This window comes from Emys orbicularis, chromosome 1 (assembly GCF_028017835.1).
Source record: "Emys orbicularis isolate rEmyOrb1 chromosome 1, rEmyOrb1.hap1, whole genome shotgun sequence".
Lineage (NCBI taxonomy): Eukaryota > Metazoa > Chordata > Testudines > Emydidae > Emys > Emys orbicularis.
Genome location: NC_088683.1, coordinates 70,627,618 through 70,647,386, shown reverse-complemented (window position 1 = coordinate 70,647,386; position 19,769 = coordinate 70,627,618). Strand labels below are relative to the sequence as shown.

General features: G+C 41.1%; 1 protein-coding gene across 1 annotated transcript in view; it reads right to left on the bottom strand.

Annotated features, from left to right (window-relative positions):
• The window catches only part of LGR5 (leucine rich repeat containing G protein-coupled receptor 5), a 134,520-nt gene that overhangs the window by 17,132 nt on the left and 97,619 nt on the right, over positions 1-19,769 (bottom strand). Inside the window, exons 7-15 of the mRNA XM_065406449.1 lie at positions 15,993-16,061; positions 12,578-12,649; positions 7,432-7,503; positions 7,257-7,325; positions 7,043-7,114; positions 4,140-4,205; positions 3,839-3,910; positions 3,047-3,118; positions 132-257 (exon numbers count right to left, since the gene is read on the bottom strand). Coding sequence (XP_065262521.1) covers positions 132-257; positions 3,047-3,118; positions 3,839-3,910; positions 4,140-4,205; positions 7,043-7,114; positions 7,257-7,325; positions 7,432-7,503; positions 12,578-12,649; positions 15,993-16,061 — 690 coding nt within the window. The remainder of the gene's footprint in view (positions 1-131; positions 258-3,046; positions 3,119-3,838; positions 3,911-4,139; positions 4,206-7,042; positions 7,115-7,256; positions 7,326-7,431; positions 7,504-12,577; positions 12,650-15,992; positions 16,062-19,769) is intronic.

Below are 19,769 nucleotides of genomic sequence, written 5' to 3'. Positions count from 1 at the left end.
ATCATATTTGTTTTAGTTTTAATACTGCAGATCAAAGTCTTCCAGTATGAAGCAATGTACATTACACAGTGACACACCTTATATTGCACATGAACACAAATGTGGCTTATTAGTCTTAATGACATACTCACTTGAGTTCTGGAAAATTTTCAGATGATATCAAACTTTGTAGGTCATGATTTCCTGTTAATTTTAAATGAGTTAAACCATGTAGCCCAGTCACAGGAAAAGAGGATAAAAGGTTGGATGACAGATCCCTGCATAATAGCAAATAAAAATCAGCTTACAGAGTTTTTTTTCAGCACTAGAAATGTTTTTTAAAATAAATTAATTTAACCTCACCAAAGATTATTAAACCAAATAGGGCCCCCAGTCAGCAGAGAAAATCTGCAGCATTTTTCACAAATATACACCCATTTTCCCAGCAGAATATGTGGCTGGACCATGGTAGCATTTTGCTCAGTAGTACCCGCTGTGGGTTAATTATTACCAAGACCTGACTCTGTGCACTCATGGCACCAGTTTTAGAGAACCGGTAATCAATTAAAAATGAATTGACTGTTCTCTGAAACTGTACATTGCCAAGTGAGAGCTAGTTCCCAACTAGAACTAAAGGGAACTTTTTTTAACCCCTTTGAACAGGACTGACTGGTTACTAGGGATTATGAGAACACATGTACTTTTTCTTTAAAACCAAACCAAGCCGTAGGAGATTCTAGGCAGAAGCTCCACATGAAGCAGAGAGCGAGTATGAGCTTTAGCAAGAACACTATTTTCTTTCTTCTAATAAACTACCTTGTTCTGTGTTAGAAAGTGGACCTGTGATTATTTACCATTGTCACATGAAAGAAGCTGTCTGGCAGCGATGCTATAGACACGGTGTAGTACAGCCATGCGATAGTGCTACTGCAAGGTGCAGTACCGGCTGGTGCCACGGGGGAGCTCTTGGTGTGGCTGGAGGACTTAGTGGTTGTAGTACAACTGCTGGCCGGGGGAGATGGCTGTCAGCAAGGCTTCAGGCTGCAGAAAGGAGCCCATCAGGGTAGGGATTTCAACAGCTAATTCAGGTTATCCCCACAGAGGCAAGTTCTGTGGCTTTCAGCACCAATACCAGCCACATTCTGTCCCTGCTGCCTCTGCCCCTGCTTCTCCAGATCTAGCAATAGATAGGGATGGGTTTTGAGCGACACTGAGTGGGATGGAAAGGGTTAGGGTCTGAGACAAGTGAGATGGAGAGTGGTCTCTGCGGAGCTGGGGTGTGTCTGTCTGTTGAGTCTGAGGCAAGTCGGGTGCGGGACAGGTTTAGAGCTACAGTGGGGAGTTCTGAGAGAGTGGTACGCCTGGGGAGGGGGAGGGGGATGAGACCTGCAGGAGGTCTGAGTTGTGGGAAAGTTGGGGAGGACAGTGTGTGAATGTGAAGGATTCTCAGCCGAGTGAGGTTAGGTGAGAGGATGGTGGAAGGGGGCTTCTGGGATGAGGGGGCAGGGTTAGAGAAAGAAACTGCGGGGCCTTGAAGAGAGGGGTTCTGAACTGAAGGGGGATGATTGGGGTTGGCAGAGTTGACTGTGGATGAGTGAAGTAATGTGGGGGTGAGTGGCCTGGGTAAGAAAGTAGGGAGGGTAGGAGCTGAACTGGAGTCAGAGAAGAGGCTGTGACTGCCCTTTACGGTACTGTGTCACAGATCTTCCTTTTTCTTCCCATTTCTCCACCATCCTCATTCATTCCCCCACAAATGTCCCTGTTTTTTTTATTTGATCAACAGGCAGGAAGGAGAGTGGTGGGTCAGAAGCTCATGTAACTGCCGCCACTTTCAAGGATACACAGAATTGTTACTGTCCAGGTGGCTGCTTACTGGAATGTTAGTGGAAATGAGTGGCTCCTACAGAAGTACTAGGTACATGTTTAGCAATATGGGAGATGCCAGCAGCAACATATTTAAATACCAGGGGTGAATTCCTGGTCTTAGTCAAGTAAATGGCAAAACTTTCATTGACTTCAGTAGGGTCAGGATTTCGCTCCAAGTCTTCTGCTACTATTGGACCTCCATCTGACTGTGTTAAAGGACATTTTTCTGCAAGCCTCTCTGATTGTTTGGCAATGTACTGGCTAAAATTACTCAGTGGGATCCCTGATCCATTCTCAGGCCTCGATCACGCTCTCCTGCATGGGAAACCCTTAATTGCCAGTGAAAGAGAGATATGTGGGATTCTCCTTCCAGAGACTTGCCTCCCAGTCATTCCATTGGGAAAGGAAGCTTTGCCCACCCACAAAAAAAGATGGGGGAGATTGCCTGTAAAAGCAGTGGATCCTGGGAAAACCATGTGAGGCAGCCTTACGGAGGTGCAAGCACTTTGTTCCCAGTGCCCCTCGTTATCTCGGCTCCTGGACAGTGTGGCTTCAATGTAGCCATGCTACTAGCATTTCCCCAGTGACCCATTGCCCTAGGGAGTCTCCTTAAAGAGGTATTCCAGGTGCAGTGGGAGGCAGGTGAAAGTTAATAAAGACTTGGAACTAATTGTGAGCGAGGACTGCAAAACTGGGCATCTGATGCTTAGACCACTAAGCTATTAGTGGTGACAGTTACTAATAAAGCATACTTTTGCATCACATTAATATTGCTGAAACAAAGTTAGAACAGTTAATAAGACAGTGCCCTGTTTAACTGTGATTCAAATTCCTTATTCCTGATGCTGCAAATATTCTAAAAATAACTGAAAACACTGCTGGTCTCAGCTACAAGGGATAAAACCACTAGCACACTGAAAAGAAAAGAAAAGTGGAGCATGCCGACATGCTCCAAACACCCAGCATCATTAGGGTTAGATAGTTTTCATAGACAGTTATGAGTGGAAGTTATTTCCTATAAGATTTATGTGAATGGGGGAGATGTGAAAAAGCAAAAATCTAGAGAGAGTGTTCAATAGCCCAGAAGGATTAGGCATAGAGTCACAGTCTGTAGAACCAGAATTTCTGCTGACCAGGCCCCCAAATTATAAAGAGTGCATGCCTTTGCAACAAAAAGTATGAATAATAAGTAAATACTCACAGTTTGATCAGGGATGGTAAAGAGGAGAATGCGTTGGGGTGAATAACTGCAATTTTGTTCCAAGCTAAATCCCTACAAGAAAAGTGAGTAGAGAATTACATACCCGCTGAATGTATTTGGAAGATTTCGGGCACTTGATTACGATACCTAAATATCAAAAGGTATATGTTACATCCAAATACTTTCAATAGGCTGCTATATTTATTGGGATCATGTATATCTTATAGTGAAATGTCTTTCATCCTGTTTTAAATGTGTTAGAGTCAATTAATTATGAAAATGACACCCGTTTCAAAATGGGCTCCTTGCAATCTATGTTATAAACAATCTATGGGCTTGATCTTGCAAACATTTACATGAGTGATCTGTGCTCAGAACACCACTGCTACTGACTTCAGTGGGAGTGCTCATGTGAGGAAGGACTACTTATGTGAGTGAGAATTTGCAGGATTGGGATCAATTTTTTAATATTGTCTTCTACAGGGAAAAAACCACACAGCTTTCTACAGTTGACTATTGTGTATACATGCAAATAGTACTGACTCAGTACTTTCCCACATCTTCAGAAATGTTTAAGAGTAGCAGCTATTACAGCTATACATTTACAGCTGTGAATTCATTGCTGGAAATGCTCAACTTCAAAATGTTTATTTTACTTTGGCAAATATAACTTAATGAGCTGAATGATCAAAGTGGAACAATGGAAACAAATGTTTAGGGGCAGGTACTGTGAAAGTGCAAGCTCCTATGTTTCTGAGAACCAAGGTAAATAGCTATGATGGCTGTACTCACAAAGAGCGCAGGGCAACCAGCTGCTGAAATGTGTCGGCCTTGATTTCATAGATTTCATTATGATGTAAGTCACTACAATGGAAATAAGACACTCATTGGCTTCAAAGAACATAACATTTGGAGAATTTTAGACAGTGTTTATGCGTGTTATGGATCCAGATTTTAAATCAGAAGACACACATGTTGAGGCTATGTCAGACATCACCAAATGTGTCAGCAGTAACTGGATTAATGACCTCCAAGCTACTTTGTGTATTTAGATTTATCTTTATAGGCATTTTATGGTTTTTCGCATACTTACATTTTCTGAAGTTTTTTGCAAGCAGTAAAACAGGGTAAATCTTGTAGCAGATTGTAAGACAGATCCCTGCAATAGAGACGGTATTAAAGAGGTAAAGCTCTATGGTGCTGTGATAAAAAAATAGCATTTCCCCCCTGTTTGCTATATTTGAGAATTCCCTGGCCCAAATGTAAACTTCTGAGTCTTTCAGAGTAGAGATATTGGAAGTACATTTATCTATATTACTGAATTTAGATCACAGACTTAAATGTTCACCAACATTTAACTGTTATACTTATTTTAATTACTTAAAATAATCTACTAAATGAGACTATTTAGATTTTGACAGAGAAGACCCTAAACTTTCTAGTTATAATCATACTGAAATTTAATCAGCTTTCCAGACTACATTTTAAATTAAATAATCTTGCCTGTGACCCTTAGAGCTGCTATATCTTTAGCTGAGGGAAGTGGTTAAAAAAAAAAAAGAACTAACTTTGAAATCAATCACTACAAAGGAAAAAAAAGCTGAAAAAACTTGAGCCAAAACTCAACAAATTACAGAATAACTGAAACATCTGGACTGATTTATAGTATAATATAACTAATCAAAAACAAGCCAGGGTAATTTGCAGAAATTGTAAAAAGAAGAAAGAAACAGAGTAATAGAGCCCCATCCTGTACTCCTTTGCTCAGGGGAAACACACATCAACCTCAGTAGCAGTTTCGCCTGTGTAAAGAGTATGGGACTGGACCTATAGGTAGATAGAAAACAGAGACAAAGGACATGTTTTGTAACCCTAACAATTAATGAAGTAATACATTTTCATGTCTGAGTCTAATTTTTAAAAATTGGCTCATCTCTATGCAATTGCAAATCTGTTTTGCTTTCTTAAAAGACATTTTAATTCTGTTTGCACTTGTTTTGAAGATGGAATTTCAACTATTCATTCTATGCTTGCTTTGTAAAAACAAGTTAAGTATATGACAGCATATTTTTGGTTTAGTATCTTACTCTTTTACTTTGTGCACAGGCTACCATAAGTGTATGCATTCTGTTCTTGCGGGAAAGACAGCCTGAACATGTCCTGTTGACAGATCCTTTATTGTGCTAGTCACATATGCCAGAGGATGATTCAGGTGGGTTGAAGGCTTCTAAACTAATGTGAAGAACAAATGTGGGTATGGAAAAGTAATCTGTGCTTATGTATGTAAACAATATGCCTATGCTACCATATATTAACTTCAGTTTTCTCCTCTTAAAAGAACACTTGTCAACTTGAATTTTTAAAAATAATTGAAAACATTCCAGTTTTGGATCGAGCACCACAAAACTGGGTTTTTCTGTTCCTTTGCTGATATTTATAAGCGTCTTTTCAGGAAGGGAGAAACTGATGAAGGTCATAATCCTGCACAGGCTTAGGTGTATGTTTAATTTTCTGCACTGTGATTAGTCCTATTGAGGCCAATCCTCTCAGTGTGGTAAGTTAAAGATGTGGATACGTCTTTGCAGAATCAGGACCTAACTGATTATACAGCAAAAATAATGAAACTGACTACACACAAATTCCTGTTGAATGCAAAATAAACATAGGAAAAGAGAGTTCCCCCGTCCAGCACCTTTCAATTTTAGTAATCTGAGTAATACTTCTAACTACAAAAGCAACACAATTTTCAGACAGAAATTTTAAAGCATTTTTTCAATGTTTATCAATTTAAATATCGCAGTTGCATGAAATTTTGGGGTTTAAGTTTTTTTATTTTTATCTATTTAAATTTTCATAGTTGCAGGAAATTATGGGAATCTCAGACAATAATTATTTAATGACAGCCTCTAATAAGTTTGCAAGCAGCATTTTTCTTACTTTGCCTATCTGTACATTTTGATTATCATCAGTTGAAATATTTTTTTTCAGTTGCATGGTGAAATTGATTTTTCCTGACACTTATTGATAAAAATTGAATCCTTCCAAGCTTATTTAGAGGTTAGTATGAGCCATACATTGACTGCAATCTATGTGAAAAATTCCCATTGTCATCAGTGCAAGCTCTGTGTTTGGGCCTTAATGTTCTGGAAATGAATTTTCTAGTCCATTAACTGAAAGTAATTTTTCTGGAAATGTTCATGACATCCACATTGGTACTCAAATAATGTGTTATAATAAGTGCTATTTCATTGTTGGCCAAAAGAACTAGTACCAAATACATTCATAGTGATGTAATACTTAAAGTGCTGTTGGCCGATTCACAAAGAAATAGACAGATTGATTACTTTTGTTAGAGATTAAGCTTACTCTGTGATATAAGAGTATATATACTTGAGTATACTTGCATGATAAAATAACATATTGGTTTATTAGTATAAAAATTATGCCCCCACATAGCTCAGGAACAGACTGCTTCAAATTTCAGTCAAATAGATATGCCTGGTAGAGAAATAAACTAAAGAGATGTACATAATAAAGACGCATATCTGCAGTCACTGCTCATGTATATCTCCCTTTCACTTCAGTGGGATATCTGCTTGAGTAATGAATCCAAGATTGGACCATTCTAAAGGAAACTACCATAGAAGAGATAATAAATGCAAATCAAGTCTCAAATCTGTCCTGGATGTCCCCTCTTTTGATGTTTTTAAGGAGTATCATGAGTTGTTTTATGCTTTCCTAAAAATGTATGATATAAAAAATGTTTGTCTCCTTCCTTCATGTAAGGGAAATCCTGATTGACATGTAGATTGTGGGTTCTCTGGGGAAGGGACTGTCATCTTTTTACATGTCTGTAGATTTTCTAGCACAATGCTACCAGTGCTACCATACAACTGCTAGCTAATCATAAGTGGATTGTTCCAATATCACAAATCACTTAATTCAGCCCTTACACTCCTGCATTAACATGGTGTTATCACCCTTACTGAAACGTACAGCACTTGAAGATTAGGTAGCTGATCACAAGCTATTTTGGGAAGAGAGGTGACCTGTGCTCCTGTAAGTGTCCTGTAAAAGTAAACAATACAAAGATTATTTTATTTTACTTAAAGCTTACAAAATAAATGCGTAGTATAAGGATAGATCCTTAAAACAAGTCAAGATCTAAAAAATATTACTGGGTTGAGTGGGGTATTTGTCTAACACTTACAAACTTTCCAGACTTGTAGTTCCAGTCAGATCAGGAAACTCAGTTATTTGTGAAGCACTATTTAAAGTCCTAGAGTTAAAAACACAGTATCATTATTGAAAGGAAACTACAGGATAATCTTAGAAGTGCAATAGTTATTCAAAGACAAAGAGATTTTAAAGAAGTAAAAACATACAGGGTTCTGAGTTCTGGTAAATGTTGAAAAGCAGACTGTCCCACAAGCTGGATAGGGTTGTCATAGAAATGACTGCAAAAAGAGAAACAGGCATTTTAATATGCAAGATACTACTCTGAATAATTATAAATAGGCAAAGCACACTACACATGTGGTGGTGAGTTCCATGTGATAAATTGTATATTTCCTTCAGCTTTGAACATCTCATTTTCATTCTGCCCACTAATCCGTCTTCATCAAAACTATATTTCAAATACCTAGGTATCTTCTAGCAGCCACCATTTTCTTGGTTTTAAAACTAATCTGCCACAAAAGTGTGTCCTTTTTTATTCCAAATGTAGCATTTGCCTCACAAATTTACACTGGCATGAGGTCCAAGATGAGCACTATTCAGTTATGGACCATTGACAGGTTTATGGTACGAAATTCCTAGAAAAGGGAATTTAATAGAATCATAGAAATGCAGGGCTGGAAGGGACCTCAAGATGCCATCTAGTCCTTCTCCCCATGCTGAGGCAGAACCAAGAATATCTAGACCATCCCAGACAGGTGTTACAGACTCATAGACTTTAAGGTCAGAAGGGACCATTATGATCATCTAGTCTGACCTCCTGCACAACGCAGGCCACAGAATCTCACCCACCCACTCCTGTAACAAACCCCTAACCTATGCCTGAGTTACTGAAGTCCTCAAATTGTGGTTTAAAGACCTCAAGGTGCAGAGAATCCTCCAGCAAGTGACCCATGCCCCACGCTGCAGAGGAAGGTGAAAAACCTCCAGGGCCTCTGCCAATCTGCCCTGGAGGAAAATTCCTTCCCGACCCCAAATATGGTGATCAGTTAAACCCTGAGCATGTGGGCAAGACTCACCAGCCAGCACCCAGGAAAGAATTCTCTGTAGTAACTCAGATCCCTCCCCATCTAACATCCCATCACAGACCATTGGGCATATTTACCTGCTAATAATCAAAGATCAATTAATTGCCAAAATTAGGCTATCCCATCATACCATCCCCTCCATAAACTTATCAAGCTTAGTCTTGAAGCCAGATATGTCTTTTGCCCCCACTACTCTCCTTGGAAGGCTGTTCCAGAACTTTACTCCTCTAATGGTTAGAAACCTTCGTCTAATTTCAAGTCTAAACTTCCTAATGTCCAGTTTATATCCATTTGTTCTTGTGTCCACATTGGTACTAAGCTTAAATAATTCCTCTCCCTCCCTGATATTTATCCCTCTGATATATTTATAAAGAGCAATCATATCTCCCCTCAGCCTTCTTTTGGTTAGGCTAAACAAGCCAAGCTCTTTGAGTCTCCTTTCATAAGACAGGTTTTCCATTCCTCGGATCATCCTAGTAGCCCTTCTCTGTACCTGTTCCAGTTTGAATTCATCCTTCTTAAACGTGGGAGACCAGAACTGCACACAATATTCCAGATGAGGTCTCACCAGTGCCTTGTATAATGGTACTAACACCTCCTTATCTTTACTGGAAATACCTCGCCTGATACATCCCAAGACCGCATTAGCTTTTTTAACGGCCATATCACATTGGCGGCTCATAGTCATCCTGTGATCAACCAATACTCCGAGGTCCTTCTCCTCCTCTGTTACTTCCAACTGATGTGTCCCCAATTTATAACCAAAATTCTTGTTATTAATCCCTAAATGCATGACCTTGCACTTTTCACTATTAAATTTCATCCTATTACTATTACTCCAGTTTACAAGGTCATCCAGATCTTCCTGTATGATATTCCGGTCCTTCTCTGTATTAGCAATACCTCCCAGCTTTGTGTCATCCGCAAACTTTATTAGTACATTCCCACTTTTTGTGCCAAGATCAGTAATAAAAAGATTAAATAAGATTGGTCCCAAAACCGATCCCTGAGGAAGTCCACTAGTAACCTCCTTCCAGCCTGACAGTTCACCTTTCAGTATGACCCGTTGTAGTCTCCCCTTTAACCAGTTCCTTATCCACCTTTCAATTTTCATATTGATCCCCATCTTTTCCAATTTAGCTAATAATTCCCCATGTGGAACCGTATCAAATGCCTTATTGAAATCGAGGTAAATTAGATCCACTGCATTTCCTTTGTCTAAAAAATCTGTTACCTTCTCAAAGAAGGAGATCAGGTTGGTTTGGCATGATCTACCTTTTGTAAAACCATGTTGTATTTTGTCCCAATTACCATTGACCTCAATGTCCTTAACTACTTTCTCCTTCAACATTTTTTCCAAGACCTTGCATGCTACAGATCTGTTTGTCTAACCTGGTCTTAAAAACATGCAATGACAGGGTCCATAGGTGCTGGAACTAGGGGTGCTGTTGCACCCCCTGGTTTGAAGTGGTTTCCATCATATACAAAGTTTACAGTTTGGTTCAATGACTCTGAGCACCCCACTGTACAAATTGTTCCAGCATTCCTAACAGGGACTCAGCAACCTCCCTCGGTAACCTGTTACAGGACTTAACTATCCTTACAGTTAGAAAGTTTTTCCTAATATCTAACCTAAATCTCCTTTGCTGCATATTAAGCCCATTGCTTCTTGTCCTACCTTCAGTGGACATGGAGAACAATTGATCATCGTCCTCTGTAAAACAACCCTTAACAAATTTGAAGACTGTTGTCAGGTTCCCCCTCACTCTTCTTTTCTCAAGACTAAACATGCCCAGTTTTTTTAACCTGTCCTCATAGGTCAGGGTTTCCAAACTTTTTATCATGTTTGTTACTCCCCTCTGGACTCTCTCCAATTTGTCTACATCTTTCTTAAGGTGCTGAGCCCAAAACTGGATACAGTACTCCAGCTGAGGCCTCACCAGTACCAACTAGAGCAGAACAATTACCCACTGTTTTATGTACAAAACTCCCGTTACTACACCCTAGAATGATTGTAGCCTTTTTTGCAGCTGCATCACACTGGGGCTCATATTCAATTTGTGATCCACTATAACCTCCAGTTCCTCTTCAGCAGTACTACCTCCTAGCCAGTTATTCCCCATTTTGTAGTTGTCCACTTGATTTTTCCTTCCTAACTGTACTACTTTGCACTTGCCTTTACTGAATTTCATCTTGTTGATTTCAGACCAATTCTCCAGTTTATCAAGGTCTTTTTGAATTCTGATCCTGTCCCCCCAGGTGCTTGCACTCTCCCGCAGGATGGTGTCATTCACACATTTTATAAATTGGAGAATTGGTAACTATAAGGATAGGTAAGTTCTGGAAAAGGCTTCCAAGGGAGGCTGTGGAATTCCTTTCATTGGACGTTTTTCAGAACAGGTTGTACAAACACTTGTCAGGCACGCTCTGTGGTCCTGCCTCAGGGGAAGGGACTGGAGCTGATGACTTCGAGGTCCCTTCCAGCCCTACATTTCTATGATTCTATGACATTAGAGGCTTTACAAATATATAGATGATAGTTTTACTTTCTTTTGTGATCTGTGCCGTTGGACTCCTGATGCTAAGGGAGCCTGACTTTGCACGTGGAGATGTCATAGACCAATGGCTGGTCTGCTCTGGTATGGCAATGAATAGGTTTCCATATCTTTCAATTTCAGAAGTTATGAACTGACAGAATAACATTCACCCTCTTCTTGTGTTTGATCTGTGATGGATAGCTGTGTCCAGATGTATAAGTTATGAGCCAATATGACCTTCAACTATTCCAGATATCTTTCATCTTTATAGCTTGTTTTCAAAGAACTGTTTTAACTATTGACAAAATTGTCATTTAAAAAAAATGTACAAATGATCTCAAAAGCTCTGTCTGATAACTTACTAACAAAAGGCATCTCTTAACAATGTGGAAGGAGGAAGTGTTTCTAGTAACAATGACTTAAATGAGATTTGGGGCAAATGCAGATAGGTTTTTTTCTGGCTTGGTTTTAGAAATGATGTATAGGCAAGCACAGGGCGAGACTTCCTATAAATGAGGAAGTGTCTTTGTAAACCAGTCCAGAGATCTGGGACTTAAAAGACAGACTACAGGGCTTTGACCCTTTTCTGGTACTCTGAGCTGTCAGACGGAGAGGACTCTTTCTGCAATGCTATAATATATCAGTATTCTCCTGGTCCTGATAGAGCTTTCCTTAGTAAGCATCAGGGTGAGTATCTATTTTACTTTTTATTTCACAATTTCTTCTCACTCTTTCTACAGTTGCTAATAAAATCTGTTTTTATTTATTTATCTTGGGTCTCCAGTAACTCCACAGAAGCTTTCCCTCTAGTCCATCACAGTTTATTAACAAAATATAGTGCAAATAGTCCCTAACCAAAGTCCCCAAACATACTCTATATCAACACCAGTGCACATAGTTCTTGTTCTCACCATACCCTAGTGTCTTCCAGCACAGCTAAGCACCTTATCTGGTCTCTTCCAGCCCTCTGCCAGGAACAGCCATCCCAGCCCTTCTTTCAGGGCAGCAGTCCTGCTCATCCCATCAAGAATTCCCATGGCCTCTCTACTGTGAATATCCTGGCCAGAGGAGTACCCCTCACTCCCCTGGGCTCTCTCACATTTCTTTCAGGTTCAGTGCTCCAGCAAGAGATATGAGTGGGTAAGCCCCTCTGCTGCTCCCCCTTCCTTCAGTGTTCTCTGGCCCTTGGCTCCAGCTTAGAGCCAGCAGACACCCTCCTCTTCTGTCTCTCCTGCCTTCAGTCCTCCAGCCCCTCAGGGATGCTAGCCAACAAACCTATCTTGCTGCTCTCCTACCTTCAGCTTTCTCCCAGGAATCATCTTCTATCTCTGGCCGTTCTCAACTCCTGCCCTTACCCTGACTGACATACAGGGTCTCTTTCTAACCAGGCCTCTTATAGCGCCCAGGTACTGCCCCACCCTCTTAATTGACCAGCTGGGAACACCTGGACTGGAACAGGAGACCTGATCCCAGTTTCATTTAATGGGCCAGCTACCCTGTTATAAGAAATAGCAGCCTGAGTAAAAGGTCAAGGGCTATGGAAAGTTATGATTTCTCTTTCCAAGTAATGTGTGAGTACTAAGAAAACTGAATGACCTGAAAGGTAGGAGACCTAATGCACTCACATTATGCTCCTTTACATTGTAGAGGAGTTAGAAAACCACACAGAAATATTGTATTTAATTCCACTTTTGATATACAGAATACCAAAGTAAACTGCTTCCACTTACATGGTTATAAGTGATGGATTGCCCACAAATGCATGCTCAGGTATTGATTTGATGTTATTACTATGAAATCCCCTGGGGAAAAAACAATATTTTATACAATAACAAAAAGAGTGAATGTAAAACCTGTAATACATTAAGAAACATTTATTATTTTTGGGCTGTTTTCCACAGTAACATAGAACTATTACAATTCATCAAAAACCTCTGTAGCTGCAAGCAACGGTGTCTTCGGCTTTCTAGTCAATGTGGACATCGCAGTTAGTTGGATTAAGACTGAAAATGGAAAGCATTTCATTCCAATACTTGTCCCATACCATCCTTGTTTCTGGGATGATTTAGATTTATGTGAATGTATAGTCTATATATGAATTTACATGTTGTGTCATGATATACCATGCATTGAACCTCCCACACTCCTTTCTTTATTGAAGTATTAGAAGAACAAGCTGTACAATGTACTTACTGCCTTCTAGAAAGGAGACAAATTCTTTCTCATAATTAATTACTACATTGTACTCATATGAGTAATTCTGCCATTGTTAAAAACAAACTAAGGTTTCAAAATGAACAATGATTTGTGTGAGAAACTTTAGTTAGTTCAATCATGAACTATGAAAAAGGCTTCTCAGATTAAATTAAAAAATTTAGAAAGCCTTGAATTGTTCACGGATGCAAGCACCCTCACTCATTACTTGTACCAATACCAGATTATCAATTTCACTGAACTAATTGTTTTGCTTGTGTAACTGGGCTAGAAAATCAAGACTCTATATTTATACTCCTTTCTATATACCACATGCAATCAAAAATATGTGCCTATACACAGTTGGGCTCTAAGCAACAACCAAAACAAAAGACTATTTAATTCAAAACCAATATACAGATTGGCTGAGTGGCCTAGACTCTACCAAGCAGGATTCCCCAGATCAATCCTTTGCTCCCTGCATGGCAGAAGTAGCTGAGGAAATGGCATTACTAGCGCCCAGGGAAAATACTAGTCCCTCATCAATATATAGGTATACTTGTGTCGTTACCTTAACTCGCAGGGAGAACTACAAGGCAACTTTTGAAGCCCCAGTCCTGCAAGCACTTATGTACGTGCTTAACTTTACTCCTGTGAGTGGTCCCTTTGATGTCAATGGGGCTACTCATGTGCTTAAAGTTAAGCATGTGCATAAGTGTTTGCAGATTGAGGCCTCAATGTTTGATCCTGTTAGGTGCTGAGCACCTTCTATGAGGTACTGAGTACCCTCAGCTCCCATTTAAATCAATGAGAGCTGAGGGTACTCAGTAACCACTTGGAGATATATTACTGAGCTCTTGGGTCCCAATCCAGCAAAGCACTCAAACACATGCTTAAAGTGAATCAGAGCCTTGGTGCTGTACAATTTCATGCTCCAGACAGGCAGAGACTGAATTTAGGGGACTAAAACACCCTGGCTGAAGCCACACAGTCTGATATTAGCAGATCTGATGCTAAAGAGGCCAAAAATCTGAAGCAAAAAGATGCTACACAACATATATACAGTAAAACCTGCCAAGAGCAACTACTCCTGGGAGTTAGCAAAAGTGGTCTCTTATCAGAGGTGGTCTCTCTTTAAAGGTTTGCACAGCAGATAGCAGCGGTGTTCCATGGCATCTGTAAGGAGTCGCTTGTGACAGGTGGTCTCAGAGGTGGTCATTAAGGCAGGTTTTACTGAAGTTTGTTTCAAATATTTTCTAAGAAACTTACAATTTCAACTTTTCGATGTAGATTTTTATGCCCAGAGAATAATATATTAAAGGGACACCTTGATCATAAAAACTGTGCCCCAGATTCACAGGGCCAGCCAGGATTTGTTCAGTACACATCTGGGTATCACCTTTGTGGCTACCCCATCCTGAGGTCAGCAGATGCCACCCCCTCCGAGCTATTGTATTTTATGTCAAGGGGCCATTATGGCAGCTGGGAATAAGGTAGATTAGTAGCCCATGGCCACAATGCCTTCTCTCTGGCCACGTTCCCTATGCCAGAACTGGAGTGTTGGCATAGGAGCTGCAGCGCTCACCCTACATTGCCTAGGGATTCTGAAGGATTTTCCAAGCAGCTTGTTAAATTGGCTTTATATCTGCTTTGTATGACAACGGCAACACGAAGCACTCTAAGGGCAGGTCTACACTAACCCCCCAATTCGAACTAAGGTACGCAACTTCAGCTACGTGAATAACGTAGCTGAAGTTCGAAGTACCTTAGTTCGAACTTACCTCAGTCCAGACGCAGCAGGCAGGCTCCCCCGTCGACTTCGCGTACTCCTCTCGCCGAGCTGGAGTACCGCAGTCGACGGCGAGCACTTCCGGGTTCGACTTATCGCGTCCAGACAAGACGCGATAAGTCGAACCCAGAAATTCGATTTGCTTGCCGCCGAACTACCGGGTAAGTGTAGACCTACCCTAAGGGTAGGTCTACAGTGCAATTAGACACCTGTGGCTGGCCTGTGCCAGCTGACTTGTGCTAAGGGGCTTGGGCACAGGGGCTGTTTAATTGTGGTGTACATGTTAGGGCTCAGGCTGGAGTCTGGACTCTAGGACCCTGCGACGTGGGAGGGTCCTAGAATACAGGCTCCAGCCTGAGCTGGAATGTCTACACCACAGTTAAACAGCCCCTTAGCCCATGCCCTGTGAGCCTCAGTCAGCTGACACAGGCAAGCTGAGGGTTTTTAATTGCAGTGTAGACATACCCTTAGTGGCCCAGTGCATCTGTGATCATCTATGTTTTAAAAAATGCCTGCTGGTGCTATCTTTAACATCGTGGATCATTCAAACAGAAAGAATTTAAGAAATCTAATTGACTGGTAACTTTCTAGCTGTTTGTTTATTTTGCAATTCAACTAGCTTGCACAATTAATCTAGGCTGGTCAGTTTCACCTTTGATTTTAGTCTGTTTTAAACCATGTCTACGCTTCCAGAAGTTTTCCAGTTTACAACACTGCACACGAATGTTTACACTGAAAAAAACCCTGTTTAAAATAAGGTTAAAAATGACTCCCCTATTTCTCCAAAATGCCTATGAGTGAACAGAAATTCCTAGCCCAGGCATTGCGCCTTTTGAAACAAGTCTCACATTTGACGCTGAAACAAAATTGATAGTGTCCTTTTATTATTATGATATACTGCATTTCAAGGATAAAGTTCCAGAAAAGAATACTCTCTCAAAAATTCTTTTCAGTACAAAAGAGCATTTGTAACAAGTAAAAGTTATCAAAGTTAAATGTTATAAATGAAATGCTGAAAATTTTCTTTTATATATGTTGGCATGTTTGCTCACTTTTCCAGGATATAGAAAGTTTTAAAGAGCACTGATAGAAATCATCAGCTTTTCCCAAATAAAAAACATTGTCCAAAGCATCCTCTCAATAAGGTAGAGTTCAATACTTACAGTTCTTTTAAGTTTGTGAGTGTCCTGATAGCAGTGGGGAATTCATCCAGACTGTTGTAATTTAAATCTCTGCATAAAAATAGATCACATAATTTAGGTTATACACTGTTTAAGGGATAACAGAATTTGTTGGGATTTGTAAGGAAGTATCATCTTTCATGCATTAAATAAAGAAATAGGTCCAAAGGCTAGGGAATCCTCAAAATGTGATGTTTTTTAATAAACGCCATCCAATGCAGATCATCATTTTTATTTTTGATCATGGTGCTATTTTTAATTAAGTGTTACCAATTTGGAAATGAGAAAATATGGACATTTACAAATGCTAATAAGCCACCTGCTATTTTGTGATCTCTCCTCCCCACCATTCATTTGTAAGCATGAAAGGAAAATCTATCCTTACCTATGGACAATTTTGCAACTTTTACATAGAAATATTTTGGGCATTTTTCATCTTAAAACTGATTTTTAAAATAAATGCCTGTACTTGTACAGTGAATTGAATCTTACATGGTTCATATGTCACATTATTTAGGTTCAGTTTGCCTCTTTTCCAACTCCCATGTTTATCATGCTTTAATTTTCTTTTCTGACCTGTTTCTTGGCACAGTATGTGAAAACAAGAAAGATAAATATTCAGGAATAGCAAAGGAGAAATATCAATGGAAAAATAGTTATTGGGCGAAATCCCAGCCCCAGTGAAGTCAATGGCAAAACGTCTATTGATTTCAATGGGGCGAGGATTTCACCTATTCTGAGTTTTTAAGATTGCAGTAAGGTTGACAATATCAATACGGAGTAAAGGAGAAAGAACAACTCCTCGCCACACACATGTCTAAAAATAATATTTTATTTAGGGTAGCAACCCAGTATTCCATTTTAAGAACTGCTTGTTAGTGAGACATTTCCTCATTCCAGCACATTCACTAGCCACGTGCTTATTCCTGGCCTGGGAAACCCATGCACATCATCTGAGAGAAGAATTTGGCCCAAGTATGCAGTTGAAACTAAAATGAAGAAAGGTCTGTTTTGTCAAACTGTGCAGCTCCATGGAGCACCATAGAAGCTTCTGCTTTGTAGAGAATATATTTTTAACAATTTAAATAAGAGATAATTTGACTAAATTAAATAGAAACAATGATTCACGTTGGACTTCAACAAAATATCATCATCCTTAATAACACAGGCAGGAAACTGCTGTCGGTAGTCAACAGGGCTTTTCTTCCTGTTTGTAAATCCCTTCAGGCCCTGTGCGTTGATTACACAGATAATGAACATTTGTAATTTGGTTTGGCCCTCTAGCTGAGCTGGATCTGCCCAGACTGGGAAGAGGATAACCCTGTGACACCCAATGCAGCCCAGGTGATTGGCTATCTTGACGCCAGATTCCAAAACAGCCTCCCCACTGATGGTCGTGCCAACCAATGCAATAATAAACATGACTGTGGTAGGTACCATATTCTCCAAGTTCTCCTCCCTCCTTTCCAGGATCAAGGTTGTCATCTATATCTTCTTCCCTTTCACACCAGCTAGCCAGGGCTGGGAGGATAACTAAAATCACTGTTTTTTCCCCCCATTTCAGGACAGTTGCATACTGTTGTGTGTATGTCTCCTTAAAGAACAATCACATTTTCCCTCTTCTGTTCTGGTATTTTATTGAGGGACTTTCTCTCTATGCACAGTGGGTAAAAGTCAAAGCTGTAACATTGCAGGGTGCTCTTGACAATAGAAGACTCAAGTTCTAGTAGAGAGGATTAGTTTATGTGATCAAAATTAACCCCCCCGATCCTAGTGCAACTGGAAAGTGAGCACTGCATGGTTTTGTGGATTAAAAAGCAAACCAACCACTAGGTTCTGATGATGTTTGTTTGACATTTGGTTTATTCATTCTTCCTGTGGCACATAAAAGTCTAGTCTCCTGTGGGCTGGAATGCTTTGGTCCAATTTCAGTTGTTGGGTTTAGTGTGCTGGTGCTGTGTGGTTGTGGTGGCTTGTGATATACACCAGGTCAGATTAGATCAGGGGTCTCAAACTCAAATGACCGCGAGGGCCACATGAGGACTAGTGCATTGGCCCGAGGGCCGCATCACTGACACCCCGCCTCGCTGCCCCTGGCCCCACCCCCACTCCACCCCTTCCATGAGGCCTCGTCCCTGCCCCGTCTCTTCTCCACCTCCTCCTCCAAGCGGTTTTAATAATATATATACACTCAGTAAAGCCACCCCCCACTGCACTGGGCTGCACCACCACTCCACCCCTGCTCTGCCTCTTCCAGGGGTGGCAGGTTTGTAGAAATTTTGGTGGTGCCCAAAACCTGCCCCCCCTCCCCCCACAAACTTCGCTCCCACCTGCCTAAGGCTCTGGGAGGAAGTTTGGATGGGGGAGGGTGTCTGGGGTGCAGACTCTGGGATGGAGTTTGGGTGCTGGGTGCAGGCTCCGGGCTGGGGCAGGGGGTAGGGGTGCAGGCTCTGGGATGGAGTTTTAGGATAGGAGGGGGTGCAGGGGTGAGGGCTGTGGGGCTGGGGATGAGGGGCTTGGGGCATTGGAGAGGCTTGGGGCATTGGAGAGGCTCAGGACTAGGGCAGGGGAAGGGCAGCCTGCCCTGACCCTATTGGAGGGGGGCACTAGGACCCTGCGGCAGCAAGTGATGCCAGAAGCCTGCAGATCGGAGCGTGAGCTGCAGGCCGGGGCAGTGAAGGGGCAGCAAGTGAGGCCGGGGGACACTTGGGGGAGGTGCATGGGGGCGGCAGGCGGGGCCAGGGGAGAGATCTGGCCCCAAACATTGGGGAGCAGCGCACGGGGAGCTTAGCTGATACATAAAATAACTCGGGGGGGGGCAGGGGTGAGGGGAGTTTGGCGGCAACAGGAAGTAACTGGGGGGGGGCCTGCGGGGAGCTTGGCGGGCCACAGGGAAGAGCTCTAAGGGCCGCATGCGGCCCACGGGCCGCGTGTTTGAGACCCCTGGATTAGATGATCTATTGGTCCCTTCTGGCCTGAAACTCTATGACTTCTGCATCAGCACCAAAGCCGTTGGGCCTCTTGAAGTGCCCTGGTTGGGTAAAGTTGGTTATGATCTGTAGAGAGGATTCACTTGGTTGTGGTATAGGAGAGGGAGGGGAATAGATATGCAAGGATTATTGTCCCTTAGGTATTAGTGGGTCAGGGCTCCAATACCAAACAGAGGGGGTGATATCTTTATTTGTGCATGTCTGGAGCAAATTACTTTCCTTTAAACTTTGGAGTTGTTTTCCTGTTTAGTCTTCTTTTCCCAGAATTCTTTTTTTCTTATGCTATTCAGGGAAGCCTTGTGTTCACCTCCTGCACTTTACTGAACTATTGTAGGTGCTAAGGTGACTTTATCCCTCTAACACAGAAACTTTTCAAGCGAATCCTTTAAAGACTAACAATTGGAGCAATTTTTTAAAAAGAAGAACATGTTTGTAATTGATGCTACCTCGAGCTTTTCCTTTGTTCAAGAGGTCAAAGTATCTGACTGCTTCCGCAACCACACTATGTGGCAAGATGCATTCTGCAAACTTAAAAGCTTTTTGGTTACAATGAATTTTTCCTTAACCTCTATGTCAACTAGCGTTGCTGACTAAAGATAAACAAATAAATACTGTAGCACTATCAAAGCAAGAATAACTATCCCTGAATAGTTATTTGTTATTTTGCGCCTGGTACAGTTTTAAAATGTCATTAAATAATTTATTAATAAATGCTGCTACAAAAAAAGCAGTGTAGTTTTATAGTTGAGAAATAGGATCACTGTACACA